This window comes from Muscardinus avellanarius (assembly GCF_963383645.1).
Source record: "Muscardinus avellanarius genome assembly, chromosome: 1".
In the NCBI taxonomy this organism is placed as follows: Eukaryota; Metazoa; Chordata; class Mammalia; order Rodentia; family Gliridae; genus Muscardinus; species Muscardinus avellanarius.
This window is the reverse complement of record NC_137786.1, coordinates 101526788-101546376: the sequence shown is the minus strand read 5'-3', so window position 1 is coordinate 101546376 and position 19589 is coordinate 101526788. Positions and strand designations below refer to the sequence as shown.

Sequence of the window (19589 nt, the reverse complement as noted above, 5' to 3'; positions counted from 1 at the left end):
CACAGAGCCTTCCCTAGGGAAGTCCCAGACTCAACAGCAGGGCTAAGGAGAGAAGGAGCAGTGTCCCTCAGTCCCCTGAAGGAGCTGGTGCCCCAAAGAGCAGGACTGCGTAGGAGTCCTCCCCATCCCTCACTACACACATCCCCTGAGGCCTTCTCTCTCTTCAGCTAAGAGGAGCACACTTGCCCAAGGACAGAAGACGAGCCCCAAGATGTTGCACCACTCCAGGGACACATTCATGTTGTAGACTGTGTCGATGTCACCCTGAAGTTGTGCAACTCAATGGCCATAAGACACGAGGAGGAAGTCAGGGAGGTCAGGCTGGGTGTGGGATCTGTGATGCAGAGGTGTATTTAGTTGTCATTGGTCTCCAGTAGTTGTGAGACAGCAACCCTGCTTGGCAGCAATGGCAGCAATGGGAATAAATTTCCCCCTGTCCTCTCCTGCCCCTGCACTCCCGTTCTCTCGTTCTCTCTCTCTCTCTCTCTCTCTCTCTCTCTCTCTCTCTCTCTCTCTCTCTCTCTCTCTCCTCCCTCCCTCCCTCCCTCCCTCTCTCTCTCTCTCTCATATACACACATTCATTCTCTCTCTCATACATACACACACACAATCATTCTCTCTCTCTCTCTCTCTCTCTCTCTCTCTCTCTCTCTCTCTCTCTTTCTCTCTCTCTCTCTCTCCCTCTCTCTCTCTCCATAAATATACAGGTTTCCCTGGCTCTGAGAGCCAAGCTCCTCTCAGGCACTGGACACAGTCAAACCTATCTCTTTCTTGCTCCCTTGTTGATTCCAAGAGTCATTTTGGCAACTTTCTGGGTCTTTATCCTCCACTCCTAAAGGTGCTTCTGTTTGGGAAAAAAAAAAAATCTGCTTCTCCCCTTTGACTCCCTATTCCCCACACCAGAGCCAAGGAAGAAGAAGTGAGCCTGGAGTGGATGGGAGCCCTTAGCCACTCCCCACATCTTTCTGTGCTGAGACAAGGGCCAGGGATGAGAGAAAATTGCATTGATGAGGGACCTCCTCATCCAAGCCCACCCTGTTCAACAGGATGGGCATCTGTCCCTGTTGCCCCCACCATCTCCTGAGATCCGCCCCAGCCCCCAGCCTCCCTGACCAGGCACACCTGCACACACTCCCACTTCAGTGACCAGGGAAACGCCACCAAGACCCAAAGAAATGTGAGCTCTCTGCCCGCCCACTCCCATTGCCCGCTCCCCTAGATTTGAGGCCACGAGTGTTCATGAGTACTTGTTACAGCCAGTGGCCAGTGCCCACTGTAAGCCCAGGGGGCTCCCAATGGTCATGTACACTAGAAGGTTGAGGGGTGGATCACACTTGCCCCTTAAGGAAATTTAGGTTGACTAATGTTGAACAGTAGCCAGTTCCTGAAGGGATACTGGTGGCAGGCCTTACCTGGCTTCCTCAGGAGGAAGAGCTCCGAGGCAACAGAGACCCTTCTCTGTGTAGGGAACTGTGGGGCAGGGGCAGCCAGCCCTGTCCGTAGGCTTCTCCTTAGCTAGCTGGCCTTTCTGGGCTTCAGAATAGAGTACAGGGCTGCCAGAAATCTGTGAGACAGACTCATGCAAGGAGAGAGGTGGCAGCCAGAGAGCAGAAGGAAGTGTACCTCAGGGGTAAGGACAAGGTCAGGGACGGGGGAGTAGGTGGTTCTTTGAAGCTGCAGGGAAGGCAAGATGGAAGGAAGATGCATGGCAGAGCCAGGCTGCCATAGAAGTTCAAGACATAGGGAAAGAGCAGGAATACCCAGGTCAGCTGCCAGCAGTTCCCTGATAGGTCCCCAGCCCCCCCACACACACACACACACAGAGCCTGCTTCATCCTCCCCCTGCACTAGGCACAGCACCCAGAAGGCAGCTTTGGGATGCTGGTGATTCCAGCTCTTCTCCAGCTTCCCTTTTCCTGTTAAGCTCTCCCCAGGTCTAGTGCTCTAATGCAGCCTTCCCCAAACTGGGTTCTACAAGGGTTCCTCTAAAATAAAGAAAGAAATAGCCTTCCCTGATCAAATAAATTTGGGACATCCTGGAAAGCTCAGCTATTTCCTCCTATGAACCTTTTCATAACCTCTCGTACGCTGATGTAGGCTGCCAATCAACAAGGAGCCCTAGGAATGGATTTCCTGGACTTTCTTGGCCACAGAACCCTCTTTGAGAGAACAGATCAATCACATCCTAGATCATCCTTGTCACGGGCACACAGTCCGGGAATAGCCTTCTAGAGTTATGCTTTGAGCTTTCTGAGAGCTGTTTCATGCATGAGAAAACCTGCCCAGGGCCCCAGAGAGGATCCTTCAGCAGAACCTGAAGGAGTGACTCCCAAGAACTTGGTATCCCTTAAGGCCGACTACCAGGCACCAAGGGGCTACAGTGCTGACTTCATGGGGCACCAGGCAGGTAAGAGGGAAAGCTCCACAGCCAGGAGGACAATTAGTCAATAATCTCCCATCTTCCCCCCACCCTCCTTCCCTAAATCATACTCCTCCCTGCCCCTCCCTCCGTCCCCACAACCCACAGAGCCACATCTATTAGAGAGGTTTGTAAGGAGCTTCCAGAGCCCTCCCCCAGCCCCGACTCCAGCCCTTTCAGCTACGAGTGTGACCCCAAGTGCCTGACTTGGTTTTTCTCATTCATCGCTGTGCACTTTGATTTCTAACCTTAGCCTCGCGGATGATGCCAGTTTGTTCTGTGATGTTTCCCCTTTTCCTTCTCCAGATGTCCAAACGGATTCTTCGGACAGAGATGTTTGGAGAAACTGCCTTTGCGATTGTACATGCCAGATCCTAAGCAAAGTATGTTTGAAGATACAAACACAAGTCCCCGCTCCTTAGAAAGCTTCCGGGTGCAGTCCCCCCAAACGTAGGGCGTAGGGCCAGGGGTGTTGGTTGTTTTGATCTTCGGCTGTTTTGTTTTGTTTCTCTTTTCTTTTTTGTATTTCGGTTTGTTAGTTTTTGTTTTGTTTTGTTTTGCTTTGTTTTTCATTTTTGGCCTAATCCTTGGGTTTAATTCAGGGCTACAGGTAAGGGGCAGAGTGGCCAGGCCAGTACAAATGGTAACGGTGGCAAGGAACCCAGCTGGCACTGGCAGGAGCCTGTGCCGGGGTGTTGCGATGCCTGTGTCTTGCTATCCTGGCTCTCTCTTTCTGGTTTTCTTTCTTTTGGTAGGTGTCCTGTGGGATACACCGGGGACAGGTGTCAGCAGTTCGCAATGGTCAACTTCTCCAGTATGTCTCTTTCTTCTATTTCTTCTCTTCCCTGGTGACTGGCAGTCTCCCCCTGTGGGAGGGGTGGGGCTTGCTTATCAAGACTGAGAGGGAAGCAGGGGTGTCCCAGGCTCCTCTTGGTCCTCAATGCTCACTGGAAGCCTGTGCAGAGGAGGCCAATATACCCCTCGCCCCTTGCATACATCAGCTCTTCTGCCTGGGCACAGTAATGCTGAATTCTCTCTGCAGCAGCAGGGCCACCCTCAGGCCTCTTCCCCACTCCGGGGGTCAAGTAGCCAGGCCAGACTGGGAAGAGGCACTTGCAGAGCCCTCCCGTCAGGCTGCTGATGGGTCTGGGCAGTGAATGTGTGCATGCGTGTGTTGGTAAGAGAGAAGAAGGTCTTAAAAGCCTGTCTTCTGGTATGGACATAATGTGTTGGTTTGGGGTTCGGGGAACAGGGTAGGGAGGATAGGAGACTGAGGAGCAGGATGCAGGGCAATGGTTTCCATGGATGCCAGAGACAGTCATGTGGCTACATGATGGGATGGGATGGGATGGGATGGGATGGGATGGGATGGGATGGGATGGGATGGGATGGGATAGCAGATGCTAAAAGGTACATGAGATGAGGGTCAAGGAGTAATTGGTGATTTTCCCCAGAACGTCTTTTATCTGAATCCCCATTTAAGATTTGATTCCCTTCCTTTCTTCTACTTTGGAGGTTGGAGCATTCTGATTTATGTCGTTTAAAAAAAGAGCCAGGCTTGGTGGTGCATGCTTGTAATCCCAGCACTTGGGAGGCTGAGACAGGAGGATCGCACAAGTTCAAAGCCAGCCTCAACTACTGAGTGAGGCTCTCGGCAACTTAGTGAGACCCTGTTTCCAAATGAAATATAAAATAGGTCTGGGAGTATAGCCTGGAGGTAGAAAGCCCCTGGGTTCCAGCCCTAGTACCATCAAATAAATAAATAAATAAATAAATAAATAAATAAATAAATAAATAGAAAAGAAAGAAAAAAAGTCAACCCTATGGCCAGCCCAGGCAGCAGCTGTATCATGGAGCATTTACATTAGGGAGCAGTTCCCCTCAGCACCATCAGATGGGGATGGAGCTGAGCAAAAAGCAGGGGCGTGGGTGTAGAGAGCTGTGGTCTGTTGGCTGTGAGGCCTGAACCCTGTTACCCATCCCATTCTGCAGAGCAGACCAAGCCCCTGCCCACCTTTTCTCCAGGGTGGACAGCTGGGTCCCATAAGGAGTTAGGAACCAGAGAATCTAGATGGTACCTGGATGTTGGGAGGTAGAACTCTGGGGGATGCTTAGAACGAGGAGAGGTGGAACCCAGGGAGGAAGCCAGTAGGTAGCTCATAGAGAAAAGGAATTTTGAACTGTGGGTCTCAGGGTGGAAGAATAAGCCTTTCCAGTCCTCAAACCACAGCATCATAGCATAAAACCCAGAGGGGTCCCAGTGGGTGGGGCCTGGTGGGATCCTAGTGGAAGACAGGGCTTTCCTGAGGCTCCTCCAGTCAGAGGTCAGGGAGGAAGGCAACGAGGATAAGGACAGAGCTTGTATTCCCACAGAATTCTCTAGAACCCAGGCTCTGGAAGAACTGCAAAGTCAGATCCATCCTTTGTGGAGAACAGTAGGATAGGAGAAGCCTCAGGAGAGGCAGAGCAGCCAGGCAGAGCACGGGCCAGGTGAGAGGCAGTGGGGGTCATATTCCCTCCACCCCTTGGCCAGGAGCCCCTCTGGACTGTTCTGGACAGGCAGTCCTGGCCGTCCTGAATCGGAGCATCAGAGCCTCCGGAACTTGGGCCACTGTCCAAGGCCTCTCTGCCAGCTGGGCTGCTTCAGCTTCCAGTTTGTATCTGCTGGGAGGGTCAGAGCCTGCAAATGCAACTCCCAGCCCCCCTCCCCCACCTGTGTCATCAGTACCATTCCTGTTACCTTTCTGTAAAGGACTCGTGCTCTTTTCCCAAAGAGCCCTTTGTGTGCTGCTCTAGCAGATGATGACTGCAAGGCAGTATAACATGCTCGCTGAAGTGGCCAGCCTCCAGTTCCAAGAGACTGGAAAAAATAGTGCCAGCTGCCCATCTTGCTAGTTCTGAGGACTCACATAACCCCTCTGGATTTGTTCTCTCTCTGTAAAATGGGGCTAACATGCATGCCTGTGGAGCAACTGTGAGGATGAAGTAAGGCACAGGAAGGCTCACCATTGTCCTTGGGGTGCAGCTTAGTACCTCTCCCAATGGCAGCTGGCATGGGGGAGGGCAAGGGGAGATCTGGCCCCTGGAGGCCGCCTCCCAGCTTTCCCTCCCTGGCAGAGTCTGACCTTGGCAGCCTACCCAGACCACCTCAAGACCAGGCTACCTTTTGAAGAAAATAGAGAAACGAAGCCCAAGGCCCTGAGAGCACCTTAAAGCTCCTCTTTCTTCTAGTGTCAGCCCTGTCCTCCCCAAGAGTCAAAGCTCATTCATTGATGTACCCCCATGTGAACAAGCACACATACCTGCACACACAAAAAAAAACTACTAGTACACACATGAAAATACAGGGGCATGTACTCACACAGCATAAATATGCACATACATCTGCACACATAAACAAGCACACACTCACACCTGCAAACATGGGAACAGGTGCTCACATCTGCACAGGCATCACCACTTCTCCTCACCCAGGTACCTTATGACTGAGCATCATACGATATGTCCAGGATGAGTAATTTGCATATTGCCTGGGAAACTTGGCCCTGCTGGGAGTTCAGCATCAGGTTGCCATGGTTACTGGTCAATATGCAAATTTCTGGCCAATAGGGTCTTCCTGTGACTAAGTGGCACCACCCTCTCGTAGATGAGTGGCAGCCAGCGAACATGAGTGGGAGGCTCTTTGCTTCTCTAGGGCAGTCACAGCCAATAGGCTTCTCAAAATCTGTTCCCATGCTTCCCAGCAAGAAGGCTGCCTTTCTGGTGACTGGCCAGGCCCTCAGTGATCTCATCAATCACACCAGACATCACTGGCCCACCCTAAACAGTCCTAGCCTTTGACTCAAACAGCACACCACATCAGCAGCTCAGAAAGCTGCTGCTGTTGCTGCTACAATTTGGTTTCCAGAGGAGTGACACAGAAGGTAATTCCTAAAGGGCTTCAGGAGCTTTTGCTTGCTCGTAGAGGTGGCCACTCTTCTCCAGAACTGGATAGGTCTTCCCAGAGACTCAATGAGCAGGAATACTTATGGCTCAGGCCCAAGAGACCAGAGATCTGACTTCCAGTCTTCCTTCTGCCTCCTGATTTCCCATGTGACTTTGAGAGTGTCCTGGCAACTGAGCCCCAGCTGCCTCATAATGCAATAACCTTGTCCAAAAGTGGAGTTCAGACCAGCATTCAGTATCCAAGGGGCTGTTCTTCCTCAGGGAAGCATGGCTGCATATCCACATAACCTGAGAGCTCTAGAGCTGCCTGCAGGGGCTTTGAGTTTGTTGAGTTTGTGCATCTACTTGTCATGGCTGGCCAGCCCCAAAGGCCCTGAAGAGGAATGAACATACTATACTTGGGGTGACTTTCTCCTGTCCCCAAGTGGTGAGAGCAAAACTGTAAAGAAGCCAAAAACTTGAGATCACCCTGTCCCCCAGGCTCAGATTAGCAGGAGTACAGAGCTCATGTTTGGAGACCTGGGTCCCTGTGCAGTTCAGGGGAGTCCAAGCCCCAGATTCTCCTCAGTCCTCGTGGGGTCAGGAGCCACCTTGGTCCCTGGCTCAGAGCTACTTTGCTCTCCTGCCCTTTTACAAATGCAGAGCTCTCTGGAATCCCTTTTAGGAAGCAGAGAGAGAGAGATCCAGGGGCGAATAGTGCTCAGGACTTTGCGCTGGCTGCCGTGTTCCCTCCCTGTCACAGTAAGAACATCATGCACGATTTCATGCCCTTCCTGGGTGTAGCCAAGATGACTGTGCTCATGGGAAGGCAGGCAGGCTCACACACAGACAAGAGGACAGAGCCTCCTGCAGTCCAGGCCTGCTGGCAGCTGCCTCTGACTGTAGACAGGCACTTTCGAAAGATGAAGAAACAGAGACTAAGACTTGCCCACATCCACATAGAAAATTAGGAACAATATTGAGACTCAATCCTGCAAACCAGTGCTGGCTGTACCTCAGAATAGAAGGTGAGCTTTTTAAAAACACTGTTGAGATGCCTGGGCTCCCATCCAAGCCTGATCCCATTGGTCTGGATGCTTCTGAAGTGCAGCCAGGTTTGCATAGCTCACAGGATCCCGTGGCCAGGCCTGACCCCATTCAGCAGTTAAGAGACCAAGATCTAGACGGGCTGGGTGTCCGCCTCGTAGGGCCTGAAACCACACATCCATGCCAGGATTCCACTTTCAAGACTATAATTTATCCACTATGTGATGTGCTCACACATTCCGTGGACAAACCTACTCCTCTCATTCTGAGTTGCAGTTTGCTCTTTTAAGTAGTGAGATGGGACAAGATCAGGTTTAGGCACCAAGCCCAGCCCTGTGAGCTTCTAGGCTGGGGGTGGAGGGGCAAAGTGGAGGTGACCTCTGCCCGCAGCCTCTTCTCTCCCTGCTCCCCCCAGACTCTGAGGCTCCATGCCCCGTCTCCCGGGAGATGGAGGGACAGGGCAGGAGCATGGGGTCAGTCTGGGGACCTCACACCCTCATTCGGAACAGAAGAAAGGGCCTGTGCGTGCGGTAGGAATTGGGCAGCCATCTCTGTGAGGGCGTGACAGTGCCATGGGCGGCTCTGGAGCTGGGAGGAGACAGGTGCTCCTCCCCCTCATCCCAGTCGCCCTTTCCTGTCCCGGGGGACATTTGCAAACTGACTCACCTGTGCCTCCCACCAGGTACTAACCCTCCGCTCACCTCTAGAGAACCTGCCCTGCCTGCCGATTCTAACATTGCCTCTCTCTAGCCCTTGGGGCTCCTGGGGACTGGGCATGGGGAAGGCGCTCAGGAGGCTGGGAGGGGCACCACTAACCTGCTTTCACCTCACAGGCTGCCTGGTGTCTGAAGAGTCCTGACCAACGTTTCTCTCTTTCTCTCTCTCTCTCCCTCCCCTCCCCATCCCATATCTGTCCTCTCTCTACCTCCACCCCTCCCCCTTGCCTTCCTCTCTTCTGCACTGCCAGAGCACCTTGGATTTGAATTAAAGGGTATGGAATCTCTACATATCACTCCGTGCTGCCCACACAGCCCCTCTCCACAGCCTCTGACAGCACGGGTGTCCAACGTTTGGTTTTCTTTCAAAAAACAGAAAGGGGACAAATCTAAAAATCTCCCTTGTACCTGTTGATGTGTCCTAGCATAAACTATTGATTTGGGGACAGACAAGAAAAGCTCACGGGGACCCCGGGTTCTAACTGCCCTGGTGCAGAGTAGTGCCCTGCACAGGGGATGCCTAGGCCAGGAGGCCTCAGGGGACGGGGCCTCCTGAGCTGTGCCACCCAGTGGGCCACCAGGCCAGAGTCGGGGCCCTGCGTGGCACAGTCCCTGGAAGGGCCGGTGTCCAGAAGCCGCAGAAGCCTGCCTGGGGAGTTGTGTGGAGGGACACCCTTCCCACCTGACCCTAACCCTCCTTCCTTTCCCCATTTGCATCTCCATCGCTTCTCATTCCTCCGTGGGCTGGTAGCTGACATCGCCCCTTTTGCTTCTGTCCCCCTGCCCTGTGTCTGTCAGCTTTGCCATCTGCTGAAGCTGTCGCTCCCTCCATGATCTGCCCCCATAATGGCACCTGTGTGTACCTATGAGCAGAACCAGTAAGGGTCTGGGTTGGGCCGGCCTCTGGCACCTGCCCTGCCCTTCAGCTCAGAATCTTACACGCGCCCCGCTGCCCCTGTGACTACCCAGGCCCCTGGAGGGTTCCTTGGGCTGAAAGGGACTTCGAGGGGCAGTGTTTCCAGCTCTGCCCTGGCCTCAAGGGTCCCCATGTATTATGGCAGGAGACGTGCAGCGGCTCAGGGGGTGAAAGCTGGGGGTAGCAGGGCCTCAGAGCCCACAGATTGGTCAAAGCTGTTCTCAGCAGGTGTGGAGAGGCCCTGACTCCATTACCACAGAGTCCTGTCAGCTTTTCTCAGGGTTCAAGGTCTGCATGTTAAGCATGTGTTTGTGTCTGCAGGCAGCAACACCAGGGCAGGGAGGAAGGCAGAGGCTGTGGGGGCCTAGGATTGTGGTGGGGTGCACAGGGATAAGCCTGTGGGCTTATGCATTTGTGTGTTGCTGGGGGTGGGGCACATGTCCACTTGCAAGGCCTCCCAGAACAGGGTTCCAAGTTGGGGGAGGGTGAGATGTCTTTGTATTAAGCCTTGAGCATTTGCTATTGGGCCTCACAAGGATGCAGAGGTGAGTGTGGGTATGTAGAGATGTGTCTGTGTCTGAAAGGGGCTGTGTATATGCACTCACCTACACAATGAGCACACTCACAGGGCTTACCAGGCGCGTGGTGTCCCTGCCCTCCTGACAACCCTTGGTGGATGAGACAGCAACAGACAGGACAGAGACCAGGTGGCAATAATTACTGGACAAAAAGTAAATTGAGGTCATGGGACAGTGCCTGGCTACCGAGGGGCTACTGTGGCCTAGTGGTTAGGGAAGGCTTGTCCCACGAGGTAACAGTAGGAAGCCAGCTCAGCAAGCAAGTGGATGGGGAAGTGTTGAAGGCAGTGGACACAGCAAGACCAAGGATCATGTGGCTGGAGGGGAATGGTCTTGCTCAGTGGGGGGAGAGAGAGAAAAAGAGAAGAGGGGAGGACCACAGATGGGACCCAAAAGGAAGGCTGGGACCAGGTAATTGGGGTCCTTGGAGATAGCAAGAAGGCTTTGAGTTTATTCAGACAGCAATGGCAAGCTCTTGTGAGTTTCTCAGCAGAAAGCTAAAACAATCTGCTCTATGGCTGTCCATAAACATAGCGTTGGGCAGACAGCCTGGGGCTGGGGCACAGAGGGGAGGAGGAGAAGTAGCACTGGTGAGAGGCATCATCCTGGACTCAGTGGGAGCAGTGGAGATGGTCTTCATGGTCAGACCCAGGATCTACTTGCAACACAGAGCTGAGAGGACTTGCAGGTGTGTCAGGTGGGGAGATGGGAGCGATGGAGACAGCAAAAGAGTCGCTGCTCTGATGAGATGGGGGATGGGGGAACAAGTACAGAAACTGGTTCTGGTTGGCCATGGCCCTTGGATACCTGAGTCTGGAGCTCAGGAAGAAGTCAAGGCCAGAGAGAGAAATAGAGACAGTGCATGCAGGAGGGATTTAAAGTCTATCTGGGTAGGTCACTAAAGGAGACAGGGCAGATGAAAGAAAGAAAGAAAGAAAGAAAGAAAGAAAGAAAGAAAGAAAGAAAGAAAGAAAGAAAGAAAGAAAGAAAGAAAGAAAGAAAGAAAGGAGCTTAAGAGCCCTGGGCCCTTCTATGAGGTCTTGAGGGGAGGTGGAGACAGATGCCTGACTGGAGAGGACTGAAAGGCCTGGAGGCAGGCTGTGGGCCACAGAGCTGAGACAGGGATGCAGGGCAGAAATCGTGGGTTAGTGCCCTTGAGCTCCTGTGTCCCTCTTGCTGCAGTGTGTGTGTGTGTGTGTGTGTGAAGGGCAAGTCACAGCTATCACATACATGTGTCTAGAGGGTCTCCGCCCTGGCTTCCTGGTGCACTTGCCTCTGCACAGGCCACGCTATAAACCGAGGGCTCAGGGATGTTCTCCAGGCCTCTACCATGGTGGGGGGTCCTGCCTCCACTTGACCCTGAGCTGGGAGGAGGGGCCAGGGAGCAGGTGCCCAGGGCAAGTGGACTGTCTGGGGGCTGTGGCCTTGACTGCAGCCAGTGCTGCCCCCTTGGCTTTTCTTCCTCCTGGCTGTCTCTGTTTAAGACAGGATGGGCAGCCCCAGCAGGCATGAATTGTAGAGAGAAGAGTTGGGTCTTTCTGAGGGCCTTGAGGCCCCACTTCAAGCAGCTCCCTAGCAAGTTCAGGGGCCATTCTTCACACACAAGGACAAGCCAGAAGTCAGGAGGCTATGCTGCCATGGGAGTTGTGACTGGTAGAGCCAGGAGGGTGAGGTGGGCCAGGCTGTAGCCCTGACCAAGCCACCAGGTGGCCAAAGGCCTTTCTCTGTACCCCGCCTGGGCTCTGTCTGCTCTGTGCTGCTCCTGGCCCTGGCACCCCTCTCATGTTCCACCTCAGGGCCTCATGTCCTCTTAACAACCCTTCCTAGGGAAGCCGAGGTGGCTGGGCCAGGCCTTTGTCAGTCTCCATGTTCACTGCCATGAAGAACAACTCCCCCCAGCCACCTAGGTTCTTTGCAGCTTCCCGGCCACTGTGCAGCAGGGCAGGGTGCTGGCCAGCCTGGGCTGCCCGCCCCTGCTCTATGGCCTTGGGAGCCTCGCCTCTACTCCATCCCCACATCCCCTGCATTTTCTACTGCCAGGTGTGGGGTTTGGTCTGGGAGGACATGGCCAGGCCTGTGGGTGGGTGGGCCTGGGGGAGGAGGAGGCAGTCCAGAGTGGGAGAGAGGGAGGGAGGGAAGGAGCTGGCAGGATCTGGGCTGAGGGAGCCTGAGGTTTGGGGAGACAGAGGGCATCTGCACCAGCATCCCCACAGGCTCTGCCTCCGGCCCTGCCCCTCATGTCCACTCTGCCTCTGCAGAAGCTGAGGAGCTGTACCAGAAGAGGGTCCTGACCATCACTGGCATCTGCGTGGCTCTGCTGGTTGTGGGCATCGTCTGCGTGGTGGCTTACTGCAAGACCAAGTGAGTGGCAGGTGCTCAGGCAGGGCTAGGCCAAGACCAGGGATGGCCTCTGGGGTGTTTTTCTGAGGACAGACTCTCCTGCACCCCACTGTGCCCGCCCTCAGCCCCCATAGCCTCCTGTCCCCAGTGGTCCTCCTGGTACCTCTGCAGCTGTACAGCCACGGGCCTGGGCTAGGACACAGAAGCAGGGGAAAAGAGAGGGCCCAGAGGAGTGAACAGAGAGGACTCTTAGGCAGAGGTTTGGGAAGAAGACAAGTCTAGGTTGAAACCCTGCTCTGCCATTTCCCATGTGCCCTTGAGTCAATGGAGGAACCGCACCAAGTGCCCCGGGAAATAAGCTTAGTATGCACCTCAAAGGACACTGTGAAGCCTGAGAGGAGCGCACAGCTGGCCCCACCGCCTCCTGGAGCAGGTGCCCTGTCTGGAGGGAGGCTGAGGCAGTGCTAGGGGGAGCGGGCACACAGATAAGGCTGCTTTGAGATGGATGGGTGCCTCAAAGGCACTGCCTGCTCCCCCTGTGGAAGCAGCTGAGAAAAGAGAACAGAGAAGGGGGACTGGGCCACCTCTAGGCAGAGGGCAAGTGGGGCAGGACCTCGGGGCACTGGGCAGATGAGGTAGAGGACTATAAACTGAACGCCAAGCACAAATGTGTGCAGCCAAGGCCATCAGGAGCAGCCTAGACCGGCTGAAGCAAAGGACTGGGAAGACAAAGCCAGGCATGGTGGCACACACCTGTAATCCCAGGACTTGGGAGGCTGAGACAGAAAGATCACAAGTTGGAGGCCAGCCTCAGAAACTTAGCATGGCCCTTAGCAACTTACTGAGATCTTGTTTCAAAATAAAAAAAGAAACTAAGGCTGGGGGTGTAGCTCAGAAGTAGAGTGCCCCTAGGTTCAATCCCCAGTACCAGAAGGGAGGGAGGAAGAAAGGAGAGAGAGAAAGGTAGCAAAAGGCTAAAAAGATAGCTGAGATCCAGGTGCCACAAGAGGACCGTAATGCCAAGCTAAGGAGTCTGGGTTTATCCTGTAGACAATGGGGAGCCAATGAAGGTTGTAGAATGAGGGTTTGTCACATTTGTTCAGATCTAGGGAGAGCAAGGTTCCGGATGCAAACATCATTTCAGGGGCTGGCACCATGGTTCTGGGCTCCTGTTGCCCCTGCTGATGGGCTCTAAGGCCCTGCTGGCCTCGCATTGGATGGGTCAGGCCCAGAAAGGCTGAAGGGGAGTAGGGAGGGCGCTGGAGCTCAGGGAGGCCAGAGGAAGAGACTGGGCCCAAGAGGGAAAACTGTGTCCAAGAACTGGGAAAGCAAGCACCCTGTTCTGACCCCACTACATTTACTCGTTTCTTCAACAAACAATTATTCTGCACCTGCTACATACCAGACCCTGCCCCAGGTCATGGCCAAGTGGTCCAGTGCCACAGGACACGTTTTAGAGGCACTTCTCTCTCCTTGGCTGGAGGGCAGGAGGGGTTTCCCAATGGAAGCAGCATCTAGGCTGGAGTCCAAGAGGTGAGCAGGAGTTAGCAGGTAAAGAGGCAAAGAAAGTATTTCAGGTAAACACACTCTGCGCACAAGCCCAGAGGCCAGAGAGGGCCGGGCACTGTGGGGATCACTGTGACCCTGGATGCAGAAGGCTGGGCTGGAGGGAGAACAGAGGCAGAAACGGAACACCGAGGGCCAGTGAGGGTTTTCAACAGGCAATGACGTGATCAGAATTGCTTATTATAAAACACATTTATGAAGCACTTAATATGTGCCGACATAAAGTAGTCCCAAAGGACCTGGCTTCCTAATCACAGCACCCTGTTTTATTTTCTTCATAAAACTTAACTGAAACCATCTAGTTTATTTACTTGTTTATGTGTTGATCGTCTGCCTCCCTACTGGCTTGCAGGCTCCGCAAGGCAGGAGCCGTGTCTGTCTTCTCTGCTCCAAAGCAGTATCTGGCACACAGTGAAAACATAATAAATACCAAATGAATGAAGGAGGGAAGGAGGGTGCCAGCACTGCATGTAAATAATTTATACACTTTTAATGGTCAACAGCCTTTGCAGTGGTTTTACAGATGAGGTAAGCGAAACATACAGAGCTTCCCTAAGTATCCCAGGGTCCCACGGCTAGAAAGTGGAGTCCCACAGATTACAAGCTATTCACGTCCCCTGGAGGGACATCCAGGGAAGTTCAGCCATCGAGGGGGACGTGCCAGGCTCACCCACCCTTCCTCTGTGCAGAAAGCAGCGGAAGCAGATGCACAACCACCTCCGGCAAAACATGTGCCCAGCCCACCAGAACCGGAGCTTGGCCAACGGGCCCAGCCACCCCCGGCTAGACCCCGAAGAGATCCAGATGGCAGATGTGAGTGGCATCCCCAGGCCTCTTGCGAGCCCTTGCTGGACAGCCAGCCTTTTCATACCCTCTGCAAGGCCAGGCCAGCGCAGCAGCCAGCCCGTCCCATGATCCCCCATGCCTGCTAGGTGTTACCTCGCCGGGATGGCTGGCCTCCCTCTGCCCACTAACATAGGGAAGGCTGGGGAGTTGATTAGCTGGGGCCATCCCTGCTCCAACATCAAGTCACTTCTCATCCTGGGAGTCACCACCCCCGAAGCTACAGTTTGGTGTGCCTCATTTTCCCCATTACTAACTCCTGCCCAACTCTTTGTCTGTCCCAGTATATCTCCAAGAACGTGCCAGCCACAGACCACGTCATCCGGAGGGAAACGGAGACCACCTTCTCTGGGAGCCACTCCTGTTCTTCTCACCACTGCTCCACGGCCACGCCCACCTCCAGCCACAGGTGGGCACCACCAAGGCCCATGGGAACTTGCAGGTGTCTAGGTTCCTGTACTTTATCAAGCATCCGGAGCTATCTGACACCCTCTCCTGAAATTTGGCACAGGAATCACAGTCCACCTTGGCCTTCTCTCCAGAACCAAGTGGCCTACCCACACAAGCACAAAGGCTCATACAGCTCGAGAAATAACCCAGTTGGCTACTCCTTCCATGGGGAGTGCCATGGAATGGTCAGGGCCCCCATATACTGGCCACGGGGTGGACTCCTGAGATCGGTGGCTAAGGCCCATGCGGCTCTGGGGTGACACTAGGGGGAGGTCGGTTGTGGGGTGATAAGGAAGGGACCTCTGCACATTGCAGCTCACCCATCCATGGGACCCCAGAATCAGGGCTGGACGCTTGTGACACTCCACATCAACCCAGAGTGGCAACGAGCTAAGGGACCCCAAGATGGGAAAAAGAACCAGGGAGGAAGTGGCCAGGGGACCACACCTGTGGGGCCACCCAGTGCCTTCATGACCACCTCACCTTGCCCCCATCTGGCTATCCCAGACATGAGAGCCACACATGGAGCCTGGAACGTTCTGAGAGCCTGACCTCAGACTCCCAGTCTGGCATCATGCTGTCATCAGTGGGCACCAGCAAGTGCAACAGCCCAGCATGTGTGGAGGCCCGGGCTCGGCGGGCAGCAGCCTACAGTCTGGAGGAGCGCCACAGGGCTGCAGCGCCACCCTACCACGACTCTGTAGACTCCCTGCGTGACTCCCCGCACAGCGAAAGGTCAGTTCCACCTTGACCAGAGGCCTGGCACCACTGACCCAAGGCCGACCTGAGGGCACCTCAGAGGCAATGCAAAAACCCTCGTCTCCTTTTTTCAAGTGGGCGAGCAGAGTCCCAGAAAGGTTAACTGGTATGCTCCAGGCATTCAGCAGGTTAACAACAGACCGGAATGACAGCTGAGCCAGGGTTTCAGAGTAGAACATGATATTAATACTACTGGAACCAGGCATGGTAGCACATGCCTGTAATCCCAGGACTTGGGAGACACAGACAAGAGGATTGCAGATTTGAGACGAGCTTCAGCAACTTAGGAAGACCCCAGCAACTTAGCAAGATCCTGTTCAAAGTAAAACATAAAAATGGTTGAGGCCAGCCGGGCGTGGTGGCGCACACTTGTAATCCCTGCGCTTGGGAGGCTGAGACAGGAGGATCACATAGGTTCGAAGCCAGCCTCAGCTACTTAGTGAGGCTCTCAGCAATTTAGTGAGACCCTGTTTCCAAATAAAATATAAAATAGGTCTGGGAGTGTATCCCGGAGGTAGAAAGCCTCTGGGTTCCACCCCCAGTGCCACCAAAAAAAAAAAAAATGGTTGAGGGCAGGCATGGTGGCACACGCTTGCAATCCCAGCATTTGGGAGGCTTAGACAGGAGGATTGCGGTTCTCAGCCAGCCTCAGCTACTACTTAGTGAGGCCCTTTGCAACTCAGTGAGACCCTGTTTCAAATAAAGAATAAAACATAGGGCTTGGAGGTAGAATGCCCCTGGGTTCCAACCCCAGTACTGCAAAAAAAAAAAAAAAAAAATGGTTGAGGATGTAGCTCAGTGGCAGAGCACCCCTGGGCTCAATCCCTAGAGCCACCACCACAAGAATAATAATAATAATTGCACTGAGACATTAGGAACATTGGGAGCCGTTCCAGACAACCAGGACCTATGGTTGCCCTATCCCAATATCACCTGGAGGCCCCACATCCGGCAGGAATAGAAAGACACCAAGACTGAGTAGTCTGGAGGGTGGGAGAGAGGGTGTTTGCAAGGACACTGACCAGCGTAGGACGGACATGAACCAAGACTCACCGACTGTAGGCCCAGGCAATGTCAGCTACAAGGCATCAGCATCTAAGGCTTTATTGGGCTCCTGAGCAATGGCTACAGTAAGAACCGGGAAACTGCCCTTCTTTGCCTCCTAGCCGGGGGTCACAGGGCCAGCCCCTGCTCTACCCTCGAGTGGCCTTTGGCAAGTCAGGTCAGGCAAGTCAGCAGAAGAAGGTGCACTATACAATGAGCTCCCAGTCAGGGAAGTGGGAGAGGAGCAGACACCCTCCCACTCTCAAGAGCCTGCTCCATGCCAGGCCTGGCCCGGGGAGCCAGAGATGGCTTCTGCTCTTGCAGAGCTCCCAGCCACAGGGACAAGACACTGACACAGCAGCCCGTGCAAAGTGCTAAGCACAGGGCACCATGCCAGGGCAGAGAAGCCCAGTCTAATTGCAAGTTCTAGGAAACAGCCAGGTTTTCTAAGACCAACTTTTCCAAGCCCAGCTCCACCATCTGCATGATAAGGGGCAGGTTGATGCCCCCTCTGTACCCTGTGTCCTCAGCTGCAGATGGACAACACCTCGTATGCATGGTTCTGGTGAAGGGCACCTAAGGTAATGTGTACAAAGCTCTTTGCCTCATAACTTTCCAGTCATCAATAGTAGCCACAGCACTTACCCAGTAGGAGGAAGGTGAGAGGCCAAAAGATGGGGAAGGAAAGCCTTCCAATGCAGGGGCCATTGGAGCTGCTCCAACAGAGGCACTTAAAAGCATGGCTGTAAGAAGCTTGCAGCAGGGTGGACTGCAGGAGCCATGAGCTGGGCCTGAGCAGGCAGACTGGGCCACACAGATGGACCGGGAGCCCCCTCCCCTTCTGCTCAGGAGGCAGGAGTCTGGGTGAGTAAGAAGAAAGAGGCTCCTGAGCTGAGCTGCATCTTCTAAGATTGCTCTGGGAGCTGAGGAGTGAAGGAGAGGTCCTGGGGGGGGGGGGTGACCAGTGGACAGGATATCCTGGCCCAGGATCCTATCCAGTGGGCAGGAGTTAATGGTGAACCAAGACTAGATGTGGGGGACGGAAGAGCAGGTAGCTAGAGAATTCAAGAAGAACATGGCAGGAACTCCGAGCTGGTTCCAGAGAGTATTGAGGTGCCTGGCTGAGCAGTCTGAAACAGAAGCATGGAGGTGGGTGCTCCCCATCCCAAGGTCGACAGAGACTGCCAGGCTCACAGGGGATGTGGAGAATGAAAGGGGCAGGTGCCCAGGGTCCAGACTGGAAGGTATTATAGCAAAGGCACACTTTGAAGGAACTGGGAGTCATTGGCACTAGGGAGAGGTCCTTGGTGCTGTTGCAGCCTTAGTATCTGTCAGCCCTGGGCTGAGGACCCTGCCTCGTACGAGTGGTCAGTTCCCTGAGGCAGCTGTGAGCTTCAATATGAGGAATGTTCCTCACACTGTTCCTGAGGGGCACTGCGTCCAGGCCACAGGGGTATCTTAAGTGGAGTCTAGTGACTTCTGGAATTGGTGACCGTATGTCCTGGTTCCTGCTAGGGCCTTGATTTACTTCAATCCCAGTTCTGTTACTTCCTGGCTGTGTGAACCCTAAGTAAGATACTCGAATGTCCTGAATCTATGTCCTATGTTGCACAGCCCTAACCTAAAGGTCTTAAAGAATTACCATATTAGATGAGATCCTGCAGAGATAAAATGCCTCCGCCTGACCTGGTGACTGAGCAGTTCCCACCGCAAACCACCCTTCATGGAAATGGGTGGCATTCTGACTTAGACATTCCCCTGACATCGCGATGGAGAGAGTACCGTGGCTCCCCCTCTTAAGAGATACAGGAAGGGATGGCGAGGGGTTCCGGGGATTGCAGGAGGTTTCGGAGAATTACGGCCCCCATCACTGAAGGCAGGACCCCTCACTCTCACAGGGCGCCGACCCACCCTCTGCCTCTCCCCGCAGGTACGTGTCGGCCCTGACGACGCCCGCGCGCCTCTCGCCCGTGGACTTCCACTACTCGCTGGCCACGCAGGTGCCGACTTTTGAGATCACGTCCCCCAACTCGGCCCACGCCGTGTCGCTGCCGCCCGCCGCGCCCATCAGCTACCGCCTGGCGGAGCAGCAGCCGCTCCTGCGGCAGCCGGCGCCCCCCGGCCCGGGGCCCGGGCCCGGCGCGGACCTGCAGCAGCGCAGCTGCGACAGCTACTACTACCCGGCGGCCGGCGCGGGGCCGCGGCGCGGCGCGTGCGCGCTGGGCGGCAGCCTGGGCAGCCTGCCCGCCAGCCCCTTCCGCATCCCCGAGGACGACGAGTACGAGACCACGCAGGAGTGCGCGCCCCCGCCGCCGCGGCCGCGCGCGCGCGGAGCGTCCCGCAGGACGTCGGCGGGGCCCCGGCGCTGGCGCCGCTCGCGGCTGCACGGGCTGGCGGCGCAGCGCGCACGCGCGGCGCGGGACTCGCTGTCGCTGAGCAGCGGCTCGGGCTGCGGCTCGGCCTCCGCCTCGGACGACGACGCGGACGACGCGGACGGCGCGCTGGCGGCCGAGAGCACGCCCTTCCTCGGCCTGCGCGCGGCGCACGACGCGCTGCGCTCGGACTCGCCGCCGCGGGGCCCGGCGGCCGACGGCAGGACTCACTGCTGCCGGGACAGCAGACACAGCCGCGGGCCGCAGGACTCCGCGCCGCTCTAGGCCGCCGGGGGCCGCCGGAGGGAGAGAAATAAAAATATTTTTATTTTCTATAAAAGGAAAAAAAGTATAACAAAATGTTTTATTTTCATTTTAGCAAAAATTGTCTTATAATACTAGCTAACGGCAAAGACGTTTTTATAGGGAAACTATTTATATGTAACATCCTGATTTACAGCTTCGGAAAAAAAAAAGAAACAACAACAAAAAAAAGAGAGATGGGCCAATTTTTTGACTCTTTAATAGAAACCTATATTGTGGTGCCTTTTGCTGTACGCTAATCTGGGGCTCCTGGCGAGATGTTGGGGTGCGGGCTGGTGGGGGGCTGTAGTG

At 54.7% G+C, this 19589-nt stretch overlaps 1 protein-coding gene across 1 annotated transcript in view; it reads left to right on the top strand.

Annotated features, from left to right (window-relative positions):
- NRG2 (neuregulin 2) overlaps positions 1-19259 on the top strand; it is a gene marked incomplete at both ends in the record, with an annotated part of 221668 nt that extends 202409 nt beyond the window's left edge. The window contains 8 exons of the mRNA XM_080710688.1: positions 2726-2806; positions 3175-3233; positions 8358-8381; positions 11859-11961; positions 14196-14319; positions 14634-14758; positions 15307-15534; positions 18533-19259. Coding sequence (XP_080566814.1) covers positions 2726-2806; positions 3175-3233; positions 8358-8381; positions 11859-11961; positions 14196-14319; positions 14634-14758; positions 15307-15534; positions 18533-19259 — 1471 coding nt within the window. The remainder of the gene's footprint in view (positions 1-2725; positions 2807-3174; positions 3234-8357; positions 8382-11858; positions 11962-14195; positions 14320-14633; positions 14759-15306; positions 15535-18532) is intronic.
- Positions 19260-19589: the final 330 nt, after the last annotated feature.